General features: G+C 40.4%; 1 protein-coding gene across 1 annotated transcript in view; it reads right to left on the bottom strand.

Annotated features, from left to right (window-relative positions):
* LOC126297439 (Down syndrome cell adhesion molecule-like protein Dscam2) overlaps positions 1–23,601 on the bottom strand; it is a 384,987-nt gene that overhangs the window by 93,334 nt on the left and 268,052 nt on the right. Inside the window, exons 24-26 of the mRNA XM_049988328.1 lie at positions 23,044–23,194; positions 8,948–9,124; positions 713–901 (exon numbers count right to left, since the gene is read on the bottom strand). Of these exons, the coding sequence (XP_049844285.1) occupies positions 713–901; positions 8,948–9,124; positions 23,044–23,194 (517 nt within the window). The remainder of the gene's footprint in view (positions 1–712; positions 902–8,947; positions 9,125–23,043; positions 23,195–23,601) is intronic.

Genomic DNA, 23,601 nt, shown 5'->3' with positions numbered 1-23,601 from the left:
GTTGAGCATAGGTCATTACAGCAAACCTCTATACATGTTCCCAAGTTAACCCAACAACACCATAAATTGTGATTTCAGTGGACATAGGATCATTGAGACTGGACTGTGGATAAAAAGAAACATGTCACCTGGTCTGATAAATCAAATTCCTTGTTACACTAGGTTGATGGTCATGTCTAGACATGCCATCATCTAGGTGAATGAATGTACAAAACATGCAGGTCCCATTGAGATGTAGGTCAGTGGGGTCAGTATTATGCTGAGAGAAACATTTGCCTGGTCTTCCACAAAATCTGTGGTAGTAGTCATACCACATGATGGTTGTGGAGTATGTGAATATTATTGTGGACTACTTGATGTCTTCCATGACTGATGGTATCTTCCAGCAGGATAATTGTCCATGTCATATGAACAAAATCTTGCTACAGTAGTTTTTGAGGATTATTATAGTTGACTCAGATTGATGCCTTGACCATGGACACTCCTGAACATCAGCACCACACTGACAAATCAGTGGCCTGTAATTTATGAGAAACTATGTGACCTGTACATAGATATAAGTCATATAACTGTCAAAATCTACAAAGAACTTGTTGAATCGATGCCATGCAGAATCACTTTTGTATTGACTCCAAAGTTGATCAGTACACTAGTAAGCAAGTGGTCATAATGTATTGGCTCATCGGTGTTCAGATTCAGTACTTTCACATACCTAATATTGGTGTTCCTCCATCTTTGATAGACCTCCACTGGAGTTCAATGTTGTTATGATCTGAGCCTGTAGATTCAAGCAATGGCGGGTCAGGTGTCAAGAGCACAATAATTTTGTATGTAATGTGGTCCTCGCCAAAGAGATTTTTTGCAATGCAGGTATAGTTCCCCTCACTGAGTTTTTCCATTTCTACAACAGAGATATCGAGCTATTGTCTTCTTCATTTATATAACAATAAGCAAAATAAGTAATTTCATAAGAGTGAGGACATTATTATTGTGCACATGCAAAAAGACTATTCTTTATTTTATAGCACGTTGAAAAATGATGAAGTGTTTCCAGTTATGTATCTTGGATAAAAGCTGCAAGTCATAAACTCTGAAAATACCAAAAGTACTCATTATGATGTAACTTCAAGACATTTAAGCATATACATTGTTTAGGTACTTCAAACAACATGTTCAGAAGCTATGATGTGACATGTTTGTGTTACTCTAACAGCAATGAAGTTAAATGCAATTCTTGAGCTCATTGACAGCTATGGGTAACCACAGATAGTCTTAAAAAGAAAAGCTGAATGGAAATATCCTTTAAAGAGATTCTTACACAAATTTGTGGCACATTCTAGCCATGTCAGTGTACTATTAATATTAAAAACCTGTAATATTAATGACTTGAATATCACCCTGAGGTCCTGTATTCTTAGGCTGTATTCCTTTGCATTTTATTCTACTGCTTTCCTTGGTATTTTTTGATATAGCACATTTTTTTATGTCCACTCAAATTAGGTGTCCATTTTTGCACAAAAATGGACTTATCAGCTTACCTGAACAACCAAGAATATGTTGCCTGCTTTGCTCTTATTTACTTTCATTTTATTTATGAGAAACAAAGTCTCGATCTCATCAAATAGGACAACAGTTACCTTTACTGCTTAAACTCCACCCTTATCAAGGAGAACAAGATTGTGTCATGTGCAAACTGCAAATTGTAACCATTAGGACTCAGGTCATTACTGAAATTGAGGAATAGGAGCATGTGTTATATGTATGACATTCAAAGGTTAATAATTGTTTATCTACAGTGGTACTGTGAGTTTTACATTATCATCTCATTTGTGTTGCAAAGTTTTTCATAAAGATACCTGAATCAATCTTTAAAACTCTGGTCCTAGGATCAGTTACTTAGTGTGTCAAAAACTCCCAAATTTAGGAATGAAACGGGCACTCACGCTGTTTAAAAGCAATCAAAACTTATGAATATCAAGGTTTCAGGACCTGATGGAATTTTAACACTAAGTATGACAAGCAGTTAATCCATTTCTTCACAAAACAAGATAAAAAACTTGTGCAAAGAGAACAGTCTCATATAAGAGGAGACATGTAATTAGGGAAGTGAATATTATTTTCAAATGTTCTATTTTTTTTATCAGTGTATGTGTGAGTTGCATTTGTGTGAGTATGTGTGTGTAGGTTTGTCATCTCATTTTGATGAAGGCCTTACTGTCCGAAAGCTATATTTGTGACAGTCTTTTTGTTGTGCTTATTTGAAACTCAGCATCTCCGCTATATGGTGAGTAGCAACTTTCCTTTTCACAGTGTTGCTATATTTTTCTATGTTATACTTTCTGTCAAGTTCCACAACCATGAGAATTACATTACTTTTGGGTCTACAGAATGAAACTGAATCTAATATAATCAAAAAATATGTTCTAATCTAATTTTTTTAAAATGTTGATTACTCCTATTAATAAGAAGATTTAAAGGAAATATGTAAATGTGCAAAACTGTATTCCAGTATCACGAATTATTGTATGATGCAGGATACTGGCATATATTGCAAATTTGAATATAATGAAAAGCTTTGGCTGGAAGCTCAAGATTGGTGTAGGAATTGCCTATTTCCAGATATACGAGGTGTGATTGGAAAGTTTTAAAAATGGGCTTGTAATTGTACAATGGTGGTACTTACATGCTACCGTGATGTACCTTCTTCAAAATAGTCCCCTTCTGACTGAACATACCATCTCCAATAGTGTTTCCACTTTTGGAAACATTCCTAGAATTTTTTTTCTTTAAGTGTGTTAAGGATGCTCTCTGTATTTACTTGAATGTCTTCAATCGAGTCAAATTGCTTCCCTTTCAGTGAAACTTTTAGTTTAGGAAACAGGTAGAAGTCCACAGGGGCCAAATCAGGGGAATATGGCAGTTGTGGAGGCAGAGTAATGTTGAATTTGGTCAAAAATTCAATGATGGAGAAGGCACGATGAGCCGAAGCATTGTCATATTGTAGCACCCAACTCCTGTCTTTCCACAATGCAGGCCTTTTCTTCTGCACCTTTTTGCACAAAAGCTCAAGGACACATTTGTAGTATTACTTGTTAATTGTCTGTCCTCCAGGGGTAAATTCATGTTGCACAATGCCGGTAGAATCGAAAAAATTCACCAACTCAGTCTTCACCTTTGACCAACTTTGCCATGTTTTTTTTGGTCGTGGTGAACCTGGAGTCTTCCACTGCGAGGACTGCACTTCCGTTTCAAGATCATATCCATATACCCATGATTACCTGTAAATACCCTTTTTAAGAAATCTGGGTCATTTTTAGTCTGCTTAATCAGATCTTGGCACACTTCAAGTCGGTATTGTCTCTGGTCACTTGACAACACTTTTGGAATTAATTTTACGGACACTTGATCTTCAGTTAAAATTGACTGAACTGCATAAAAACTTTAATTAAGTTCATCAGCCATCTCCATAATTGTAAGTCTATGATCAGAGCACACTAAGTCACGAACTTTTACAACATTTTCATTTGTTTTTGAGGTGGAAGGAGAGCTGGACCATGGTTCATCTTAAAATGATTTGGAGCCATTTTTAAAACTCTTGAACCAGATAAAAACATTTGACTGGCTCATACAATTATCTCCAAAATCTGTTTTTAATAGTTTGTAAGTCTGAGAAGCTGATTTCCCTGTTTTAAAACAAAATTGTTGCTCTGTTTTTACGTCCATCTTCACACAGACAGAATCCGGCAACAAGCCCTAACAGACCTGCACTCAACCAGCTGCCACAATGAACTGAATAAAGGAAACACAGTTTCCTGTCAGAGGGCATTCAAGGACAAGACAATGACTCAGTCCCCACCCTCCTTGTACCTGCCGCCAAAACAGTAAGCAGTACATCTACATCTACATCTACATCCATACTCCGCAAGCCACCTGACGGTGTGTTGCGGAGGGTACCCTGAGTACCTCCATCAGTTCTCCCTTCTATTCCAGTCTTGTAGTGTACGTGGAAAGAAGGATTGTCGGTATGCTTCTGTGTGGGCTCTAATCTCTCTGATTTTATCCTCATGGTCTCTTCACGAGATGTACGTAGGAGGGAGCAATATACTGCTTGACTCTTCGGTGAAGGTATGTTCTCGAAACTTTAACAAAAGCCCGTACCGGGCTACTGAGCGTCTCTCCTGCAGAGTGTTCCACTGGAGTTTATCTATCATCTCCGTAATGCTTTCGCGATTACTAAATGATCCTGTAACAAAGCGCGCTGCTCTCTGTTGGATCTTCTCTATCTCTTCTATCAACCCTATCTGGTACGGATCCCACACTGCTGAGCAGTATTCAAGCAGTGGGCGAACAAGCGTACTGTAACCTACTTCCTTTGTTGTCGGATTGCATTTCCTTAGGATTCTTCCAATGAATCTCAGTCTGGCATCTGCTTTACCGATGATCAACTTTATATGATCATTCCAATTTAAATCACTCCTAATGCGTACTCCCAGATAATTTATGGAATTAACTGCTTCCAGTTGCTGACCTGCTATTTTGTAGCTAAATGATAAGGGACCTATCTTTCTATGTATTTGCATCACATTACACTTGTCTACATTGAGATTCAATTGCCATTCCGTGCACCATGCGTCAATTCGCTGCAGATCCTCCTGCATTTCAGTAGTGGAACCATTCTTAAAACTTCCCAATCACACCTCGTAAAATCATACAAATTTTGGACAGATACTAAACTGATAGATTCTCTATTCATGTAGAGTGAAGTTCAACACTGTACCACAGCATTAGCTGGTACCATGATATGTGTTATGAACATTGTCTTTCAATGTATGTGATTGATCCACAGATTTATACAAACAAAAGAGGCAGAAAGCAGTTCTCAATAGGCTTTGTTCATCAGAAATGAAGGTAATTGCAGGCACACCCAAAGAAAGTGGGTAAATGCCAATATTACTCTTAATAACTATAATCAACTACAGGTATAAAATAAGCTCCAGCATGAGATTGTTCTTTGGTGATACTATTTTGCATGGTAATAAATTATTGCTGGGTAACATTGTTACATAGTTACACTGTATTCATACAAGACAATGAATGGTTTGTTATCTAAAATGACAGATGCAATTCTCATAACAGAAGAGAGAAAATCCTGCAGTGGGCCCTATGTAGAAATCTTAGGATTCCTTTAGTTCAAACCCCCCCCCCCCCCCCCTCTCTCTCTCTCTCTCTCTCTCTTCCAATGCATCTTTCAAGATGAAACTGAATGAGATTGGAACACACACAGAAGCACACACAGTCATGTATCCCTCATTCCATACATACAGAGTGATTTTGCTGAATTACAACAAACTGCACGATGTAATTCCTGAGAGGATAATGAACAAAAAAGGCCATATTTATAGACATATTGCAATAAATATATTCCAACAAAGGTACACCCACTTGAAGGTGAAGATAAAAAAGATCTTTGATGACACAAATTTCAGTGATTGAAAGCACGTGTGACAACAGTTTTGGCAAGTGGGAATGTTCTGCCTGTACTTGTGTTTTAGCTCCATAACCAAGAGGGCAGTGAGCTAGAGTAATAGCCACATTACACTTTATACCACCAAAGGCACACCTTCCAGCAGGGGAGGCAGGTGTGCCAGGATGACTGGTCCCTTGAGATGATCACCAATCATCTTTGTCCACACATTGAGGCTGAACCAGTGCTGATTGATTGCTGCTTGTTCCCTGTAGCCCACAGGTGGGTGTAGTGAAGTTTGAGATATTGTAAAGGTAGACTCATCTGTGAATAGGATATTTGACAGAAATCCTAGCAGCATAGTGGCCTATGTGATGAACCAGTAACAAAACATTTCTGCAGAGGCAAGTGCATTGATAAATGAGGTCTGCTCATGTTGTAACTAATATGGACAGTAGCACTTGTTGTTCCATGGTCCACATGCTCATCTGGCTTACCCCAAGCTGATGGACAATCTGCCAGGTACTGATGTGGAATGTAATGTAGAAAAGATGCATTTTCCGGCCAATTAGCAACATATATGGGGCAGTGGGTGGAATTATTGTTATTATAATGTTCCTATGATTTATTTAATGCTGTTGTTTGCTGTTCTCAACACTGCCTCTCTAACTACAATATTGGCAACCAGAAAGTGATTAGCAAAACTTGATGCCAACTTGATGCCTGTAATTAGAATTCCTAGTGCCCACTTCATCTGAGACATACACTTATAGCTACAGCTTATAGCTCTGAGGAATTAGGAGATCGTCTGGGATTCATAATCAAAAACGATTCTCTCTAAAATGTGTAAAATGTTCACTATATTCTGAAAGTCACAGGCCAAAAAAGAATCCACACAATCCAACTACCAGAGCAGTTCAGAGTCTAATGCGCTGATGCAACTGTAACTGTTTAAATTAAAAGTTTAAGTGAATGCTCGCCATACTTTGATGATAATGTTCATCAAATGCCACACTAAATAATGGTAGAATCTCTGTCCCGTGGCGATACGTGAAAATACAACATATGCAAACTGAAGCTAGATCATTAAAGTCATCCCAGAATTAACACTTCACTCGGAAACGATTTCATGGTAACGCATAACCCGAGTAACTTATTACGGCATCCGAGGCTGTTTATAGCAATGATACCAATGCAGCGCGACTCCCAGCACAGATGGTGCGCTAATCAGCATCTGGAGAGAACTGGGGCCTTTCTTTCTCGCGCAGCATTCTTATATATAAAGCCGCAGTGCACACGGCTAAGGGAACGCCTGATTAAATCCGCTCTCCCGACTAGCCACTGAGCTAGTAATGCACCACTTTAAGTTATCGAATAAATCATTGCTTCCTTTGCTGATGGCCGATGAAGCTCTCAATTTAAATGTGAAATCAGCACACAAGTAAGTAATCATAATAAAAGTCCGACGTGGCTCAGTCAAATATTTTGGGCGAGAGAATTAATTTAATTACACTATACGCAGTAGACGAGCTCTGAACTTGCCCTTTGGAGATACGCTATCACTATAGTTTTATAACTATTCAGTTGAAACTTCTCACATCTTTATGATTATAGCGGATCTCCCTTCTACTTAAATTTAAACATCCTAGCTTTATTTATTCGCCTACTTAATCTATCTTGCTTCCTTAATTTGTAAGACAAAACCAGAAAATCACGAATTTCAACTAAAATTTTAATTTCTGAGATCCAGAATACTGTTTCTACTAAATTATTATGCAGAAGGAATCTAAATATAAACTTTTAAGTTTCTAGCTCTTTTCTGTTGCGCCAATGATTTTTACAGAAAAACGTCCAAATTTCGAAAATGGTTAAAGTTATTGAACTGATATTCAACACATATTGATTTAGTATTACTCCTGGCATGCTAGAAACCTTTCAGGTTATGTACTTGATTTTTAAAGTTTTGCGCAACATTTATGACGTCAGAGCTAGTTACAGCGGACTGGCTGGCACACAATGGAAAGACATGTGAATTTTATATGGCGTGAGTAGGCTGCTTCCCTACAAGAGGACTGTGTCTGTCCGTATTCTAATATCATTCCCTTGGAAAGCAATTCTGGTCATCTGTTTATATGACTTTTTTGCTGCTTATCATCTCAGGGATTGTTTCCTATTGTTTGTTGCCATTTAGCAAAATCATCATGCCTCTGGTAAATTACATGAAGTGGCCACAATCATCATCTGCTAATTATACAGTGGTGTTATGTGGAATATATATTTAGATACAGAGTCAAACCCATTGTTTTCATTATTGGACAAACTGTCCCACTCTCTAAGTTACTACTTAGCTTCACTATAGCCTGTACCAATTATTAGGTCTACCACTTTCTTCTGCCATTTTGCAATAGATAGCAGTAGAGGCAAGTGGTGGTGCTGGCAGTAGGTCATAAATGTCACACCATAAGAATACAGATGTGTAAACATAACACCATCAAAATATTAGTCAATTTGTGACTGCATCATAAAGTTATCCTCAATTGAATTCATCAACTTATGAGGCTAATTCTCACCATTTGTGGAAAGTTTTAATTTTCTGCTTAAAATCAAGAAATCTGCAGCTGAGGCTCTTAAAATATGGGGTAAGACCTGTGGTGAAGCACCTATTAGTGAAAGAATGTGCAGAGAATGGTTTCAACACTTCAAGAGTGATGATTTTGACATCAAAGATCAGCATGGAGGTGGAGTGGAAGAGAGAAGCTTTTTGAAGCTACTGAAACTGATGGAAACAGTCACAGTAGATCATCGAAACAATGTGTTTGGGCCACGCACTGAAAGACAAGTCGCCACAATACAGTGATAGACATGAGAACGTGATTTTGCAGCATGATAATGATTGGCTGCATGTTACAAACTGCATCAAAACATATTTGGAAATGTTGAAATGGGAAGTCCTACCCCACCCACTGTATTCACCAAACATTGCTCCCTCTGACTACCATATCTTTGGATCAGTAGTATACAGCCCGACTAACCAGTATCTGTGGTGATATGAATAAGTGCAAAATTAGAGCAATTCATGGATCTGCTCAAAAGATGCTCAGTTCTTCTGCTGCTGGATTTTTATGTGAGCTGAAAGATGGGAGAAAGGTGTGGCAAGTGGAAGCCAATACTTTGAATTACAAATTTGTTGTACGTTTTTCACAATAAAGCCTCAAACTTTGAGATAAAATGGCAGAATCAAAGTTGTAGACCTAATATTTTCTTTCATATTTTAAACTATACTTATGACTGGAAGACAATATTTAAGAAGATTTCAACAATTATGTGAATTTGGAACCTGTTTTTTTTTCATTTACTTTGTGATAATCACAATTACTGTGGAACTTGAAGCAGTAGAAAGCATGCATGTATATAATTAATTCATGAAATAGAAGTTTGTTTAGGAACATATTTAGAGTGGAGCAAATATTCTGTAGCACATACTTATAATGTGAAGTGAATCCTGCAGTATTCTGGTTCTTGAGTCAGATTCAAGTACACGCTTCTTATAAAGCCACTGAATATTTGGTGTAGGGTTGCCAACAGCTAAGCAACTAAGACTTGTACTTGATTTCAGTGGCACTTTTAGAACTTGTGAGAATGATGCAATACGAGCTGGAGCTGTAAATCACAATGACAACAGTGAAAATTTGTTATTAGTTGAGGGTAATTGAAAAAAGATAAATACTGTATTATTGAAGTAAAAGAATATCTCATATGATAATCTCATAAATGCAAACACCAGAAGAGATAGTTTCAGTCATGAATAAAAATGATTAAATAAGGCACTATGTACTGGTTTAAATACATCACTTTGAAATATCAGTGGTTGATGAACTGCAGCTGAAAAGTAAGCATCTCGGACAAAAAATTAGTTACCCCAAGCACACATCACACTGATACCATTTCTAGCATTGATAGACATCTCAATTAGGAATGTAAAATCCTTCAAGTATGCCATGTTGAGTTGAAATCACTCATTTATGGTTAGATCCCATACAGCTACCAAATTGTGAGGATACTGATTGGTATTTTTCAGTCACTTCTCCAGACAGTCCCATAGGTTTTCTAGGAGATTAAGATTGGGTGATTTAGTGGAACAGTCGAAGTGAAATAGAGTGCAAGGATGTTTATCAAATAAGAATGCAAGCATGCATGCAGTACTGTTAACATGGCTGCTGTCACCTTGGAACACAGGAATGTCCACATCACACTCATCACACAGATGTGACAAAGGGCAAGACTTGCTCTCAGAGAATGTTTAAATAAATATTCTGTTTCATGTTTGTGGTAACCTGAATAAGAGGTCCAAAGTCATGGACCAAAAAGCACTCCAAAAGCATCAAAGAACCAAATCTGGCCTAAACTTCACCTTGCATGCACTGTAGATTAATTGTCTCATTGGGCTGTTGGAGCATTTAATGCCATGTATCATTTCTGTGCAAAAAATGCATGATGTATTAAGACAGACTGAGTTTCAGATATTGCAGAATACAATACATACAACTGACAGAACACAACAGAATTGTCTATTTCATTTTTCATAGTAAACCTCCCAATTTTTATATTATCTCACAGTACTGCATTGGTTTTATTCAGTTAAAATTCTGCCAGAGTGATCCCATCCCAGAAGTACACTGTAACTTCCAGTCACTGCTTAAAACTTTAGGCCCTCCCCAGAACATCTCCCCTGAATAAATTTCTCTCCTCACCCCTATGACACCCTGCATACCCAACTTCAACATGCTCCCCAAAATACACAAACCTTACAATCCTGAATACCCCTTGCAGCTGTTTATTGTCCCCCCACTGAAAGATTGTGACCCTATTTGACCAGTGCCTCCACCAAATGCCAAAAATCTAGACTCCCACATCAAAGATACCAACCATTTTCTCCACCGTCTTCCCACCATCCCCACTCATTTATTTCCTGAGTTCCTACTCATCACTGTTGTTGCCACTTCTGTGAACACCAGCTTTGTCACTATTGAACACTACTCTCCCAATGCCTTTCAGGCACCAGATCCATAACCTCACTCATCATAAACTTTACTAACTTAATCCTAACACACATCTTCCTCTTTGAGGCGAAAGCACACAAACAAATCCGTGGAACAGCCATGGGCGTCCACATGGCAGCTTCCTATGGCAACCTGTTTATGGATCATCTAGAGAAAAACTCTCTAGCTCCTCCAAAACTCCAAATCCCTGGTGTGGTTCAGGTTTATCATATCTTCATGCTCAGGATTCATGGCCAAGATGCCCTTTTCTCATTCCTCATTCACCTTGTCCTCAAACTAGGGTGCCACTTTCCTGGATGATGATCTCCTCCTCTCCAATGGCTCCATACACACCTCTGTCCACATTAAACCACCAACAGGGCATACATTTCAACAGCTGTCATCCCTTCCACAGCAAAAAATCCATCCTAGACAGCATGGCCACTGAGCGACAGTGTATCTGCAGTGACAAGAAATCCCTTGTCCTTTCTACTGAATGTCTCACAAAGGCTTCACAGACAGGCATTACCCCCAGACCTAGTCCTCAGACTGATTTCTCATGCCATATCCCCACACACACCTTTCATCGCCAAATACCATCTTGGACTGGAACAACTGAACCACATCCTTTGTAAGGGCTTTAATTATCTTTCATCATGCCTTGAAATGAGTGACATCCTATGGAAGATCCTGTGCAACAGCCCAGTCCATCCTTATGAAATTCCCAATCCCAATACCTTGCCACAGGAATAATATCCCTGTGAGACCACTCCAATCAACCCACCCAGCACTGCCTATTCCAGCCATGGAAAAGGCTTATCCTACACCATCAGAGGCTGAGCCACCTATGAAAGCAACCATGTTCTATACCAGCTCTGCTGCAGGCATTGTGCTGCTTTTTATATTGGTACTCGTATGACTACCAACCAGCTGTCCATCAGGATGAATAGTCAGTGTCATACTGTGGGCAACAGTAAAATGGATCACCCTTCGCACAACATGCAGCTGAATGTAACATGCTTGATTTCATGGCTGTTCCACAACCCAGGCAATCAGGATCCTCCCCTCAATCATAGGTTTTCTGAACTGTGCCAATGGAAGTTATTTTTACAACACATTCTGTGCTCCCAAAGTTATCCCTGTCGCAACCAGCAGTAACCTACTGTCCCCCCACCCTCCTCCCAAAAGTTCCCACACCCTCTCTGCTATCATCTTCCCATTCATGTCCACTCATTCTCATTGTGTGGTGCTCTCTGCCAATGCACCCACCAGTCTTTTTTCCTTTCCTGCTCCCCACTGCCCCTCTTCCCGCCGTCCTCCACTGACTCCTGACACTGACCCTAGCAGCCTTGTCCTGCTACCTTCTAGTCTATGCATGCTCTAGCAGACAATGCTTTTCTCTCTCCCCACTCATGCCATGCTATCCCTCCTCCATTAAAACAAGCAAAAGTTCTTATTTGACGCACTAGAATATAAATGGCTTAAGTTCTAAATCTCCTAGCAGCCTAAGCTACAAACTCGATGAGTTACAAATTCTTCTCTCAGAATGTGAAAACATATCAATTATTTTAGGCTTAGCTGTCGTACAACAAATATTTTAAATAAAATTGAAAACTTCTATGTTGATACCAGCTATTGCAGGGAGAAAAAATCTCACAGAGGTTGCTATACACTCCTGGACTCTTCTGTGAGCTATGAAGTGAAAACAGATTTTAATTGTTTAAATCAAGAGTGCATATTCAAAAGTTGTTGCATAGAGCTTAAAGACTTTAATATGTTGATCATTTCAATTTATAGAATTTTGGAAAGGGCTTTAGTCACACCATTCCTCTCTAAATTCCAGTGCTTGCTAAATAAGCCAAAGAAAGAAAAGAAGGAAAAAATCATAATAGTGCCAGATTTTTAATATAAACACTGCAAATGACAATAAAGAATCAACAACATTTATTGATTCAATTAAAAGGTCTGGTTTTAAACTAAATTTTTTGGAGTTCACCACAGAAAATATTCGCTCAGCAACATGCATTGATAACATTGTAACAAATTACTACTTTGAAAAGAAGTTTCAGTAAAACAAATATTGAAATATTCTGTGAGAAACTAAGTAAAGTTAGTTGGTCTTTTGGGGATGGTGGTTCAACAAATGATAACTAAGTACATTCTTAAATAGTTTTCTTGAAGTATTTAATGGAGCTTTCCCCCTCCAGAACATATTGCAACAAAATATCAAGTAAGATAAGATGGATCACACCAGGAATAAAAATGTCGAGTGAGAGGAAAGGAAGCTACACAATCAACTGAAGTACAACAAAGATATGTTAGAAACTATAAAATTATTTTTTTAAAAGTTAGGAAAGCTTTAAAACAAATGGCAAACAACAAATTCATCTTAGTGCAGAAAAATAAAACAAGGGCTGTATGGTCTGTAGTTAAGTCTGTCCAAAATCATAAACAAGACATTTTAGAAATCAAACTTAAGGAAAAATTGGTTGTAAATTCAGCTCAAATATCTGAGTGCTTCAATGAGTACGTCATAAATGTAGCAAAATCTGATTTAGACACAGCAAATTACGAGCAGAAAGTAAATGATTTTGTGTCAAAAGGCAATACCAGTGAATGTCTCAAAAAATTCAGCACAGTCTCAGCAAAATTTGTTGAAAATGTCATACTCTCCTTAAAAGACAAAAACTCTGCTGGCAGGGATGGGATACGCACCAAAATATATCTAAAAACAAAGATGATGTGACATACCAAACAAAAGCGCTGGCAGGTCGATAGACACAGAAACAAACACAAACATACACACAAAATTCTAGCTTTCGCAACCAACGGCTGCTTCTTCAGGAAAGAGGGAAAGACGAAAGGATGTGGGTTTTAAGGGAGAGGGTAAGGAGTCATTCCAATCTCAGGAGCAGAAAGACTTACCTAAGGGGGAAAAAAGGACAGGTGTACAGTCGCACACACACACATATCCATCCGCACATATACAGATACAAGCAGACATTTGTAAAGGCAAAGAGTTCGGGCAGAGATGTGAGTCGAGGCGGAAGTATAGAGGCAAAGAAGTTGTTGAAAGACAGGTGAGGTATGAGCGGCGGCAACTTGAAATTAGTGGAGGTTGCGGTCTGGTGGATATCGAGAAGAGAGGATATACTGAAGGGCAAGTTCCCATCTTCGGAGTTCTGACGGGTTGGTGTTAGTGGGAAGTATCCAGATAACTCGGACGGTGTAACACTGTGCCAAGATGTGCTGGCCATGCACTAAGGCATGTTTAGCCACAGGGTGATCCTCATTACCAACAAACACTGTCTGCCTGTGTCCATTCATGGGAATGGACAGTTTGTTGCTGGTCATTTCCACATAGAAAGATTCACAGTGTAGGCAGGTCAGTTGGTAAATCACGTGGGTGCTTTCACATGTGGCTCTGCCTTTGATCGTGTACACCTTCCGTGTTACAGGACTGGAGTAGGTGGTGGTGGGAGGGTGCATGGGACAGGTTTTACACCGGGGGCGGTTACTAGAGTAGGAGCCAGAGGGTAGGGAAGGTGGTTTGGGGATTTCATAGGGATGAACTAAGAGGTTACGAAGGTTAGGTGGACGGTGGAAAGACACTCTTGGTGGAGTGGGGAGGGTTTCATGAAGGATGGATCTCATTTCAGGGCAGGATTTGAGGAAGTCGTATCCGTGCTGGAGAGCCACATTCAGAGTCTAATCCAGTCTCGGAAAGTATCCTGTAACAAGTGGGGCACTTTTGTGGTTCTTCTGTCGGAGGTTCTGGGTTTGAGGGGATGAGGAAGTGGCTCTGGTTATTTGTTTCTGTACCAGGTCGGGAGGGTAGTTGCGGGATGCGAAAGCTGTTTTCAGGTTGTTGGTGTAATGGTTCAAGGATTCCAGACTGGAGCAGATTCGTTTGCCACGAAGACCTAGGCTGTAGGGACGGGACCATTTGATATGGAATGGGTGGCAGCTGTCATAATGGAGGTACTGTTGCTTGTTGGTGGGTTTGATGTGGACGGACGTGTGAAGCTGGCCATTGGACAGATGGAGGTCAATGTCAAGGAAAGTGGCATGGGTTTTGGAGTAGGACCAGGTGAATCTGATGGAACCAAACGAGTTGAGGTTGGAGAGGAAATTCTGGAGTTGTTCTTCACTGTGAGTCCAGATCATGAAGATGTCATCAATAAATCTGTACCAAACTTTTGAAGGCCAGACATACCAACAATTAAAGGGAACAGCCATGGGTACCAGGATGGCCCCCTCGTACGCCAATCTATTCATGGGTCGCTTAGAGGAAGCCTTCTTGGTTACCCAGGCCTGCCAACCCAAAGTTGGAAAGCTAAGGTCACAGAAATATTCTGTTAGTTAGTTAGTTATATTACTTGTTCCATGGATCACGAACACGATTCTTTCGTAATGATGTGGAACGTGTCAAAGTACACAAGATTCATTCTGTGATCTTACAAAAGCATTCAACTCTGTAAACTATGCCCTGATGCTTTTCAAACTCAACAGATATGGAATAAGGGATGTTGCTTTGAAATGGTTTGAATCATACCTCTTGGAGAGGAAACAAAAGGGTAGTAATCACATCAAATGGAGCAGATCACTTCTCAGAGTGGAAAACTGTGTCACAAGGTGTTCCTCAAGGTTCATCCTTGGACCCTTTTTATTCCTGTTCTATGGAAATTACTTGGCCCTCAACATACATACTCATTTAACCTTGTTTGCAGATGATACTTCTGCCGTAGTTAAAAATGAAAATTATGACAATATGCCACAGAGTGTCATGAATACTTTAAGTAGCCTGGAAACATGGTTCAGTCAAAATGGCTGAAGGCTAAACATATCAAAAACCCACGTCATGAGTTTTAAAACCAAACATTCAAAAAATGGAGAAATCTGTGTCACTCACAACAATCAAAAATTGGAAGAACTTGACTCAGTCAGGTTCCTGAGAATAAACTTAGCCAGATTTTTGAGTTGGAATTCTCATATAGAATATCTAGCAAATGAATTAAACAGCCTTGCATTTGCAATGGAAATTTTAGCCTGTGCCACTGACATGGCCTCCAGCAAAATAGCATATTACAGCTATTTTGAATTGGTTATTCGATATGGAATAATTTTTTGGGGAAACTCGGGAAATGTTACATGAATTTTAGAGTTGCAAAAAAAGAATAATTCACAACATGTGCTCTGCACAGCTGAGGGCATCATGTCAGCCATTATTTAAAGACCTAAAATATTAACTGTCCCTTCTTTATGGATCTTTGAGGTGGTTCTTTTCCTGCACTGCAGAGCTGATCTATTAAAAAAAAGTCATTTTGAACACTCAAATGACACAAGACATGAAGAGAACTTTATGCTCACTTCTCATCACTTAAAACTGCGTGCTCAAAATCCACCATGAAAATTCACTAGATAATAAAAGGGTGTGACATAATGAATATGAAGATAAACATTTTAAAAATTAAGATACATGAGTTTCTAACTGAATGATGCTACTGCTCTGTGGAAATTTCATGAAGGAGAAAGTGATACTTTGAGCTTGATCCCTAAAATGGAATAAAAATTTATGATGGTTATAGTAGACGTAAATACTGTAAGTTTGACCAATTGCAAGTAAGTAAATTCTCCACAAAGTATTATTGTAAGTGTGACAAAATTTTAAGTAAGCAAATTGTAATCTTGAAATGTCTCCTGTACATCAGACATATGTTCTGAAATTTTGTAGGTTAAGAGATGAATAAAACACATTTCACATAGCAATGAGATAAAAGAAATTATTCAGATAATGAAGGGAGATGAAAATTTAATAGTCATGGGTGATTGGAACTCAACAGTAGGAAAAGGAAGAGAAGGAAACATAGTAGGTGAATATGGAATGGGAGTAAGAAATGAAAGAGGATGCCGCCTGGTAGAATTTTGCACCACAGAGCATAACTTAATCATAGCTAACACTTGGTTCAAGAATCACAAAAGAAGGTTGTATACATGGAAGAAGCCTGGAGGTACTGGAAGGTATCAGATAGATTATATAATGGTAAGACAGAGATTCAGGAACCAGATTTTAAATTGTAAGACATTTCCAGGGGCAGATGTGGGCTCTGACCACAATCTATTGGTTATGCACTACAGATTAAAACTGAAGAAATCACAAAAAGGTGGGAAACGGAGGAGATTGGACCTGGATGAACTGAAAGAACCAGAGGTTGTAGAGAGCTTCAGAGAGGGCATTTGAGAACAATTGACAAGAATGGGGGAAAGAAATACAGTAGAAGACGAATGGGTAGCTTTGAGAGATGAAATAGTGAAGGTAGCAGAGGATCAAGTAGGTAAAAAGACGAGGACTAATAGAAATCGTTGGGTAACAGAAGAGATATTGAATTTAATTGATGAAAGGAGAAAATACAAAAATGCAGTAAATGAAGCACACGAAAAGGAATACAATTGTCTCAAAAATGAGATCGACAGGAAGTGCAAAATGGCTAAGCAGGGATGGCTAGAGGACAAATGTAAGGATGTCGAGGCACATATCACTGAGGTTAAGATAGATACTGCCTACAGGAAAATTAAAGAGACCTTTGGAGAAAATAGGACGACTTGCATGAATATCAAGAGCACAGATGGAAACCCAGTACTAAGCAAAGAAGGGAAAACAGAAAGGTGTAAGGAGTATATAGAGTGTCTATGCAAGGGTGATGTCCTTGAGGACAACATCCCATTAGAACTAATGACAGCCTTGGGAGAGCTAGGCCTAACAAAACTCTACCATTTAGTGAGCAAGATGTATGAGGCAGGCGAAATACCCCCAGACTTCAAGAAGAATATAATAATTCCAATCCCAAAGAAAGCAGGGGTTGACAGTTGTGAAAATTAACAAACTATAATAAGCCACAGCTGCAAAATACTAACGCAAATTCTTTACAGATGAATGGAAAAACTGGTAGAAGCCGACCTTTGGGAAGATCAGTTTGGATTCCACAGAAATGTTGGAACAAGTGGGGCAATACTGACCCTACGACTTATCTTAGCAGCAAGATTAAGAAAAGGCAAACATATGTTTTTAGCATTTGTAGACTTAGAGAAAGCTTTTGACGATGTTGTGTGAAATATTCTGAAGGTGGCAGGGGTGAAATACAAAAAGTGAAAAGCTATTTATCATTTGTATAGAAACCAGATGGCAGTTGCAAGAGTAGAGGGACATGAAAGGGAAGCAGTGGTTGGGAAGGGAGTGAGACAGGGTTGTAGCCTACCCATGATGTTATTCAATCTGTATATTCAGCAAGCAGTAAAGGAAACAAAAGAAAAAAATTGGAGTAGGTATTAAAATCCATGGAGAAGAAATATTAGCTTTCGAGGTTCGCCGATGACATTGTAATACTGTCAGAGACAGCAAAGGACTTGGAAGAGCAGTTGAATGGAATGGATAGTGTCTTGAAAGGTGGGTATAAGATGAACATCAACAAAAGCAAAACAAGAATAATGGAATGTAGTTGAATTAACTCGGGTGATGCTGAGGGAATTAGATTAGGAAATGAGACACTTAAAGTAGTAAAGGAATTTTGCTATTTGGGGAGGAAAATAACTGATGATGGTCAAAGTAGAGAGGATATAAAATGTAGACTGGCAATGGCAAGGAAAGCGTTTATGAAGAAGAAAAATTTTTACCATTGAGTTTAGATTTAAATGTCAGGAAGTCGTTTCTGAAAGTATTTGTATGGAGTGTAGCCATGTATGGAAGTGAAACGTGGGCGATAAATAGTTTAGACAAAAAGAGAATACACTCCTGGAAATGGAAAAAAGAACACATTGACACCGGTGTGTCAGACCCACCATACTTGCTCCGTACACTGCGAGAGGGCTGTACAAGCAATGATCACACGCACGGCACAGCGGACACACCAGGAACCGCGGTGTTGGCCGTCGAATGGCGCTAGCTGCGCAGCATTTGTGCACCGCCGGCGTCAGTGTCAGCCAGTTTGCCATGGCATATGGAGCTCCATCGCAGTCTTTGACACTGGTAGCATGCCGCGACAGCGTGGACGTGAACCGTATGTGCAGTTGACGGACTTTGAGCGAGGGCGTATAGTGGGCATGCGGGAGGCCGGGTGGACGTACCTCCGAATTGCTCAACACATGGGGCGTGAGGTCTCCACAGTACATCGATGTTGTCGCCAGTGGTCGGCCGAAGGTACACGTGCCCGTCGACCTGGGAGCAGACCGCAGCGACGCACAGATGCACGCCTAGACCATAGGATCCTATGCAGTGCCGTAGGGGACCGCACCGCCACTTCCCAGCAAATTAGGGACACTGTTGCTCCTGGCGTATCGGCGAGGACCATTCGCAACCGTCTCCATGAAGCTGGGCTACGGTCCCGCACACCGTTAGGCCGTCTTCCGCTCATGCCCCAACATCGTGCAGCCCGCCTCCAGTGGTGTCGTGACAGGCGTGAATGGAGGGACGAATGGAGACGTGTCGTCTTCAGCGATGAGAGTCGCTTCTGCCTTGGTGCCAATGAAGGTCCTATGCGTGTTTGGCGCCGTGCAGGTGAGCGCCACAATCAGGACTGCATACGACCGAGGCACACAGGGCCAACACCCGGCACCATGGTGTGGGGAGCGATCTCCTACACTCGTCGTACACCTCTGGTGATCGTCGAGGGGACACTGAATAGTGCACGGTACATCCAAACCGTCATCGAACCCATCGTTCTACCATTCCTAGACCGGCGAGGGAACTTGCTGTTCCAACAGGACAATGCACGTCCGCATGTATCCCGTGCCACCCAATGTGCTCTAGAAGGTGTAAGTCAACTACCCTGGCCAGCAAGATCTCCGGATCTGTCCCCCATTGAGCATGTTTGGGACTGGATGAAGCGTCGTCTCACGCGGTCTGCACGTCCAGCACGAACACTGGTCCAACTGAGGCGCCAGGTGGAAATGGCATGGCAAGCCGTTCCACAGGACTACATCCAGCATCTCTACGATGGTCTCCATGGGAGAATAGCAGCCTGCATTCCTGCGAAAGGTGGATATACACTGTACTAGTGCCGACATTATGCATGCTCTGTTGCCTGTGTCTATGTGTCTGTGGTTCTGTCAGTGTGATCATGTGATGTATCTGACCCCAGGAATGTGTCAATAAAGTTTTCCCCTTCCTGGGACAATGAATTCACGGTGTTCTTATTTCAATTTCCAGGAGTGCAGAAGCTTCCAAAATCTGCTGCTACAGAAGAATGCTGAAGATTAGATGGGTAGATCACATAACTAATGAGGAGGTATTGAATAGAATTGGAGAGAAGAGAAACTTGTTTCACATCTTGACTAGAAGAAGGGATTGGTTGGTAGGGCATATTCTGAGGCATCAAGGGATCACCAATTTAGTATTGGAGGGCAACATGGAGGGTAAAAATCGTAGAGGGAGATCAAGGGATGAGTACACTAAACAGATTCAGAAGGATGTAGTTTGCAGCAGGTACTGGGAGATGAAGAAGCTTGCACAGGATAGAGTAGCATGGAGAGCTGCATCAAACCAGTCTCTGGACTGAAGGCCACAAAAACAGCAGCACATAGCAACTGGAGACAATGTTGGGCTTCTGGCATGGGATCACTATGGTAGAGTTTATATGTGGAGGTGTCAGACAATTGGTAGAGGACTTCTGCCAGATAGTCACTGTGATTCCTAGTAATGGTGGATGTGCTTAAGGGCTGTGTGAGGCTGTTCTTTCTTCTGCTGAAAGGTTGGTGTTGCTATGAAGGGAGCTGGGGAAGGATGGTGATGTCTAGTTGGAGGTAAGAAAGTCTTGGAAGATGACCAAGGGGTGGTTAGGTTGGGGGGGGGGGGGGGTTAGGGGGGGGGGAGGGGGAAGGTCACAGTTGACTTTAGGTATGAACTGGGAGATGCAAGGTTCAGTGTTGGGATTGGGTTGGCTGTGATTGGAGGATTAGTAGCAATAAGGGCATGAACAGGGAAGAGAGTAGGAATTAGACAAGCTCAGAATGGTTAAACTTGGGTGTAGGGCTGAAGGTAATGTCTTTGGATAGGAATAAAACTTCTGTGGGACTAAGGGTGTGTGGTGGAAATGTTAACAACAGTGTCTTGGCTTTGCTTTGGTTCTGGGTTTTGTGCAGTGTTGGGAAGGAATTTTGGAGGATGTGGTAAATTGAAGAGGTCAGCTAGGCAGTGTCGGGCGCTATGAGGTGCTAATGAGGGGGGTTCTATGTTTTAGACAGCATTTAAGGAACATGATATGGGACCGGGCTTTAACCAGGGAAACAGATACTTCTCTGAACTGGTGCAGAAAGATGAAGCAGTGGTCCATTTTGTAGGTATGGTATTAGAAAATGGGAAATGGGTGAGTGAAAATGTTGGGTTGTTATAAGAGGAACTGGGTAATATAGCATGAGTTCAGGGAGTAAAAGGGACAGAAGAAAATGTCCTGGGAGAAATACGATGGTTTTATGGTGCATGTATATTTGATCATGCATAAGATATTGTCATGTGAGAAAAAAGGAGGAAACATAAAATTCTGATGGGAGCAATAGGTGAAGAGGGATTGGTGGATTCAGCAGTTAAACATAGTGATTAGTTGCTTGCTGGAAGGTGTTACAACTGTGATACAATGGATGGGTAATGTGTAGAACGAACAGCATGCAACACAGTCATAACAGTCACAACATATGCTATAGTTTGTCTGAAAAATCACGCACTGATCACATTGGTCAGCAACTAAAAAATGTGTGCATAACAAAGGCAATTGTGAAAATGTAAGGGAAGATGGGGAGCAGCACTTGCTGCAGGTGACACGGGGTCATGAATTGGTAAGGGGAACAGATGGAGGAAGGGTCTGACCCAAAGATTCCCCTTCCTCCTTCCTGTCACCCCCTCCCAATTCATGTCATCACATCGCTTTGAGCATGTGCCACTCCCCACCAGCCTGAACATTTGTGTATTATATGCCAAGCCCATGCATTCGCCACCTCTCCCTCCCTCATTCCTAACTGGCAAACTGGCTGTCTCCCTCCAAATCACTAGCCACCCACCCCCAGTCCCTCTCTCTGCCTCCCACTTCCCTCTCCCTTTATCCAGCCTCTCAAAAACTACCCCCACCACAGCCAGTCCACCTGCTAAACTATTACATTGGCACTGTTAGTCTACCAAGTTTTCTTTCTTTTGTGTATCCCTATTGACAACTCAATGCTTCTACTTTTTGGTGAGTGGTCTTGTTTAATCCAATAGTATTTATGTTGAAAATGTATGATATTATCACTATGGCTGTCAGTGTTGCCTTTGTGATTCCTGCACAGGATGGCTCAATGGTTTCTCATAGCTCATTCAGTGTAGGTGGCTTCTGTCGAAAAACTTCATTTTTTTAAAGGTCTCCCACAGGTAGAAGTCAAGAGGTGTAAGGTCTGGAGACTGTGGTGGGTACTCAACAGCTCCTCTTCGACATATCCATCATCCAGGTAGATTTTCATCTAAGTATGTTCTGACTCTCTGTGGTAGTGACGCAGAGCACCATCTTTTTGTAGGTAAAACCTTTCGTTTCCAAACACCTTTAGTATGGCAGGTAAAATTGACGTTTGCAGGATATGAAAATATAAACCTAATTTGTGATGCTACTTTCAAAGATGAGTGATCCAATCAAACCACGCAATGACAAACCACACCACACATAACACCCAGTAGATTAGAAACGTATGTCAAAGTGAACATGAGCATTCCAGGAGCCCAATACATGCAGTTGTGGCAGTTTACTGTACCATTCATTTTGAACTGCACCTCATCAGACCAGATAACCATCCCTGCAAACTATTCATCCTCGCGAAGCATGCCTTCACTCCTCTCAGTACCCCAGCCTTCAGTCAAGGTTTTCCTCATCTGTAGCGTGCACTTTCCACTTTGTAATCTCCAGAACTTGCCATATGCTTGATCGGCTTACCCCGCTTTCGCATGGAACCTGCTTCACAGATTTTTGAGGTGACATTGTAAAATGTTGCAACACAGTAGTGCTGGAAGATGGAGTTGATGCTTTTGGTCAGCCAAACCCTTCTTTACATACATCCTATTTCAATATTGCCTTGCATTACTCAAACAACATTCTTAACTTCATTCATTGCTGCATTGTCATCTGCTGGAAAATTCACACCAAGAACCTATGAGATAACAATGGACTACACTAACATGCAAAATTGCAACAATATATCATTTTGTTCAAGATATTAACTATGAAAGTGTCTACATTTTTTAATTATTAATAACACTGTTCATCTACAGATGGGAGGATGTGTTGGAATGTTCACAGTTTTCTGGTTGATAAAAGACTATGTCATCATTGTTTGACTGTAGTTTCATTTTTCGAAATCCTTTTCAATGTAACTAAAGTGTGGTAGGTGCTTTATATCCAATCCCTTAGTTATCACTAATACTTTCTGTATGAAGAAACGTTTTTTGAGTACAAGTAATTTCTTGTATGATTGCTGATTATAGCACTTATGTGAATCTAGCTATATTAATAATAAAACTAATTCTGCTACCTTTTGAGTTTGGTGTTTGGATGACTGGTCTTCCACTTTCTCCTTCTCCCACAATTGTAGATGCTGTCACCCAGAATTCATACTGCTCTGTTTCCTTCAGACCTCGAACTTCATGAGTGTTTATTGTAGGTCCTACCTTGAAACTCATTGGCTGTAAATAATGGAATTCAGAAATATTGGAGTGTATATTATAAACAGAGCACAAGAAGTATTAAATTCAATCATATGATTATTGATAAGATAGGAATCAGCATCATTATTATAGTCAATTTGTATTTCATAAACTGATTATAGTTAATTTATATTTCATCAGCTGATGTGATTGTGAGCCAAAGCTCCAGTGATAATTCATAAAATAATTAAACTCATTTGTAGAGCAAATTTAATTTTTTCCTAAGGTTTTACGTTGATGAAAATTTAATCTGCACAAAGACAGCAAATATCTGGAGAGCAACTACCATTCCAGAATGTCTCTAATATAGGGATGGAAAAATTTCCCTTCTCTTTCAGCACTGGAAGAGAAGGGAGAGGGAGCAAGAGAGGGGGCAGGGAGAGCCT

The sequence above is a fragment of the Schistocerca gregaria genome, chromosome 1, assembly GCF_023897955.1.
Source record: "Schistocerca gregaria isolate iqSchGreg1 chromosome 1, iqSchGreg1.2, whole genome shotgun sequence".
Lineage (NCBI taxonomy): Eukaryota > Metazoa > Arthropoda > Insecta > Orthoptera > Acrididae > Schistocerca > Schistocerca gregaria.
Note: the sequence above shows the minus strand (reverse complement) of the source record. Positions and strands in the feature narration are given on the sequence as shown.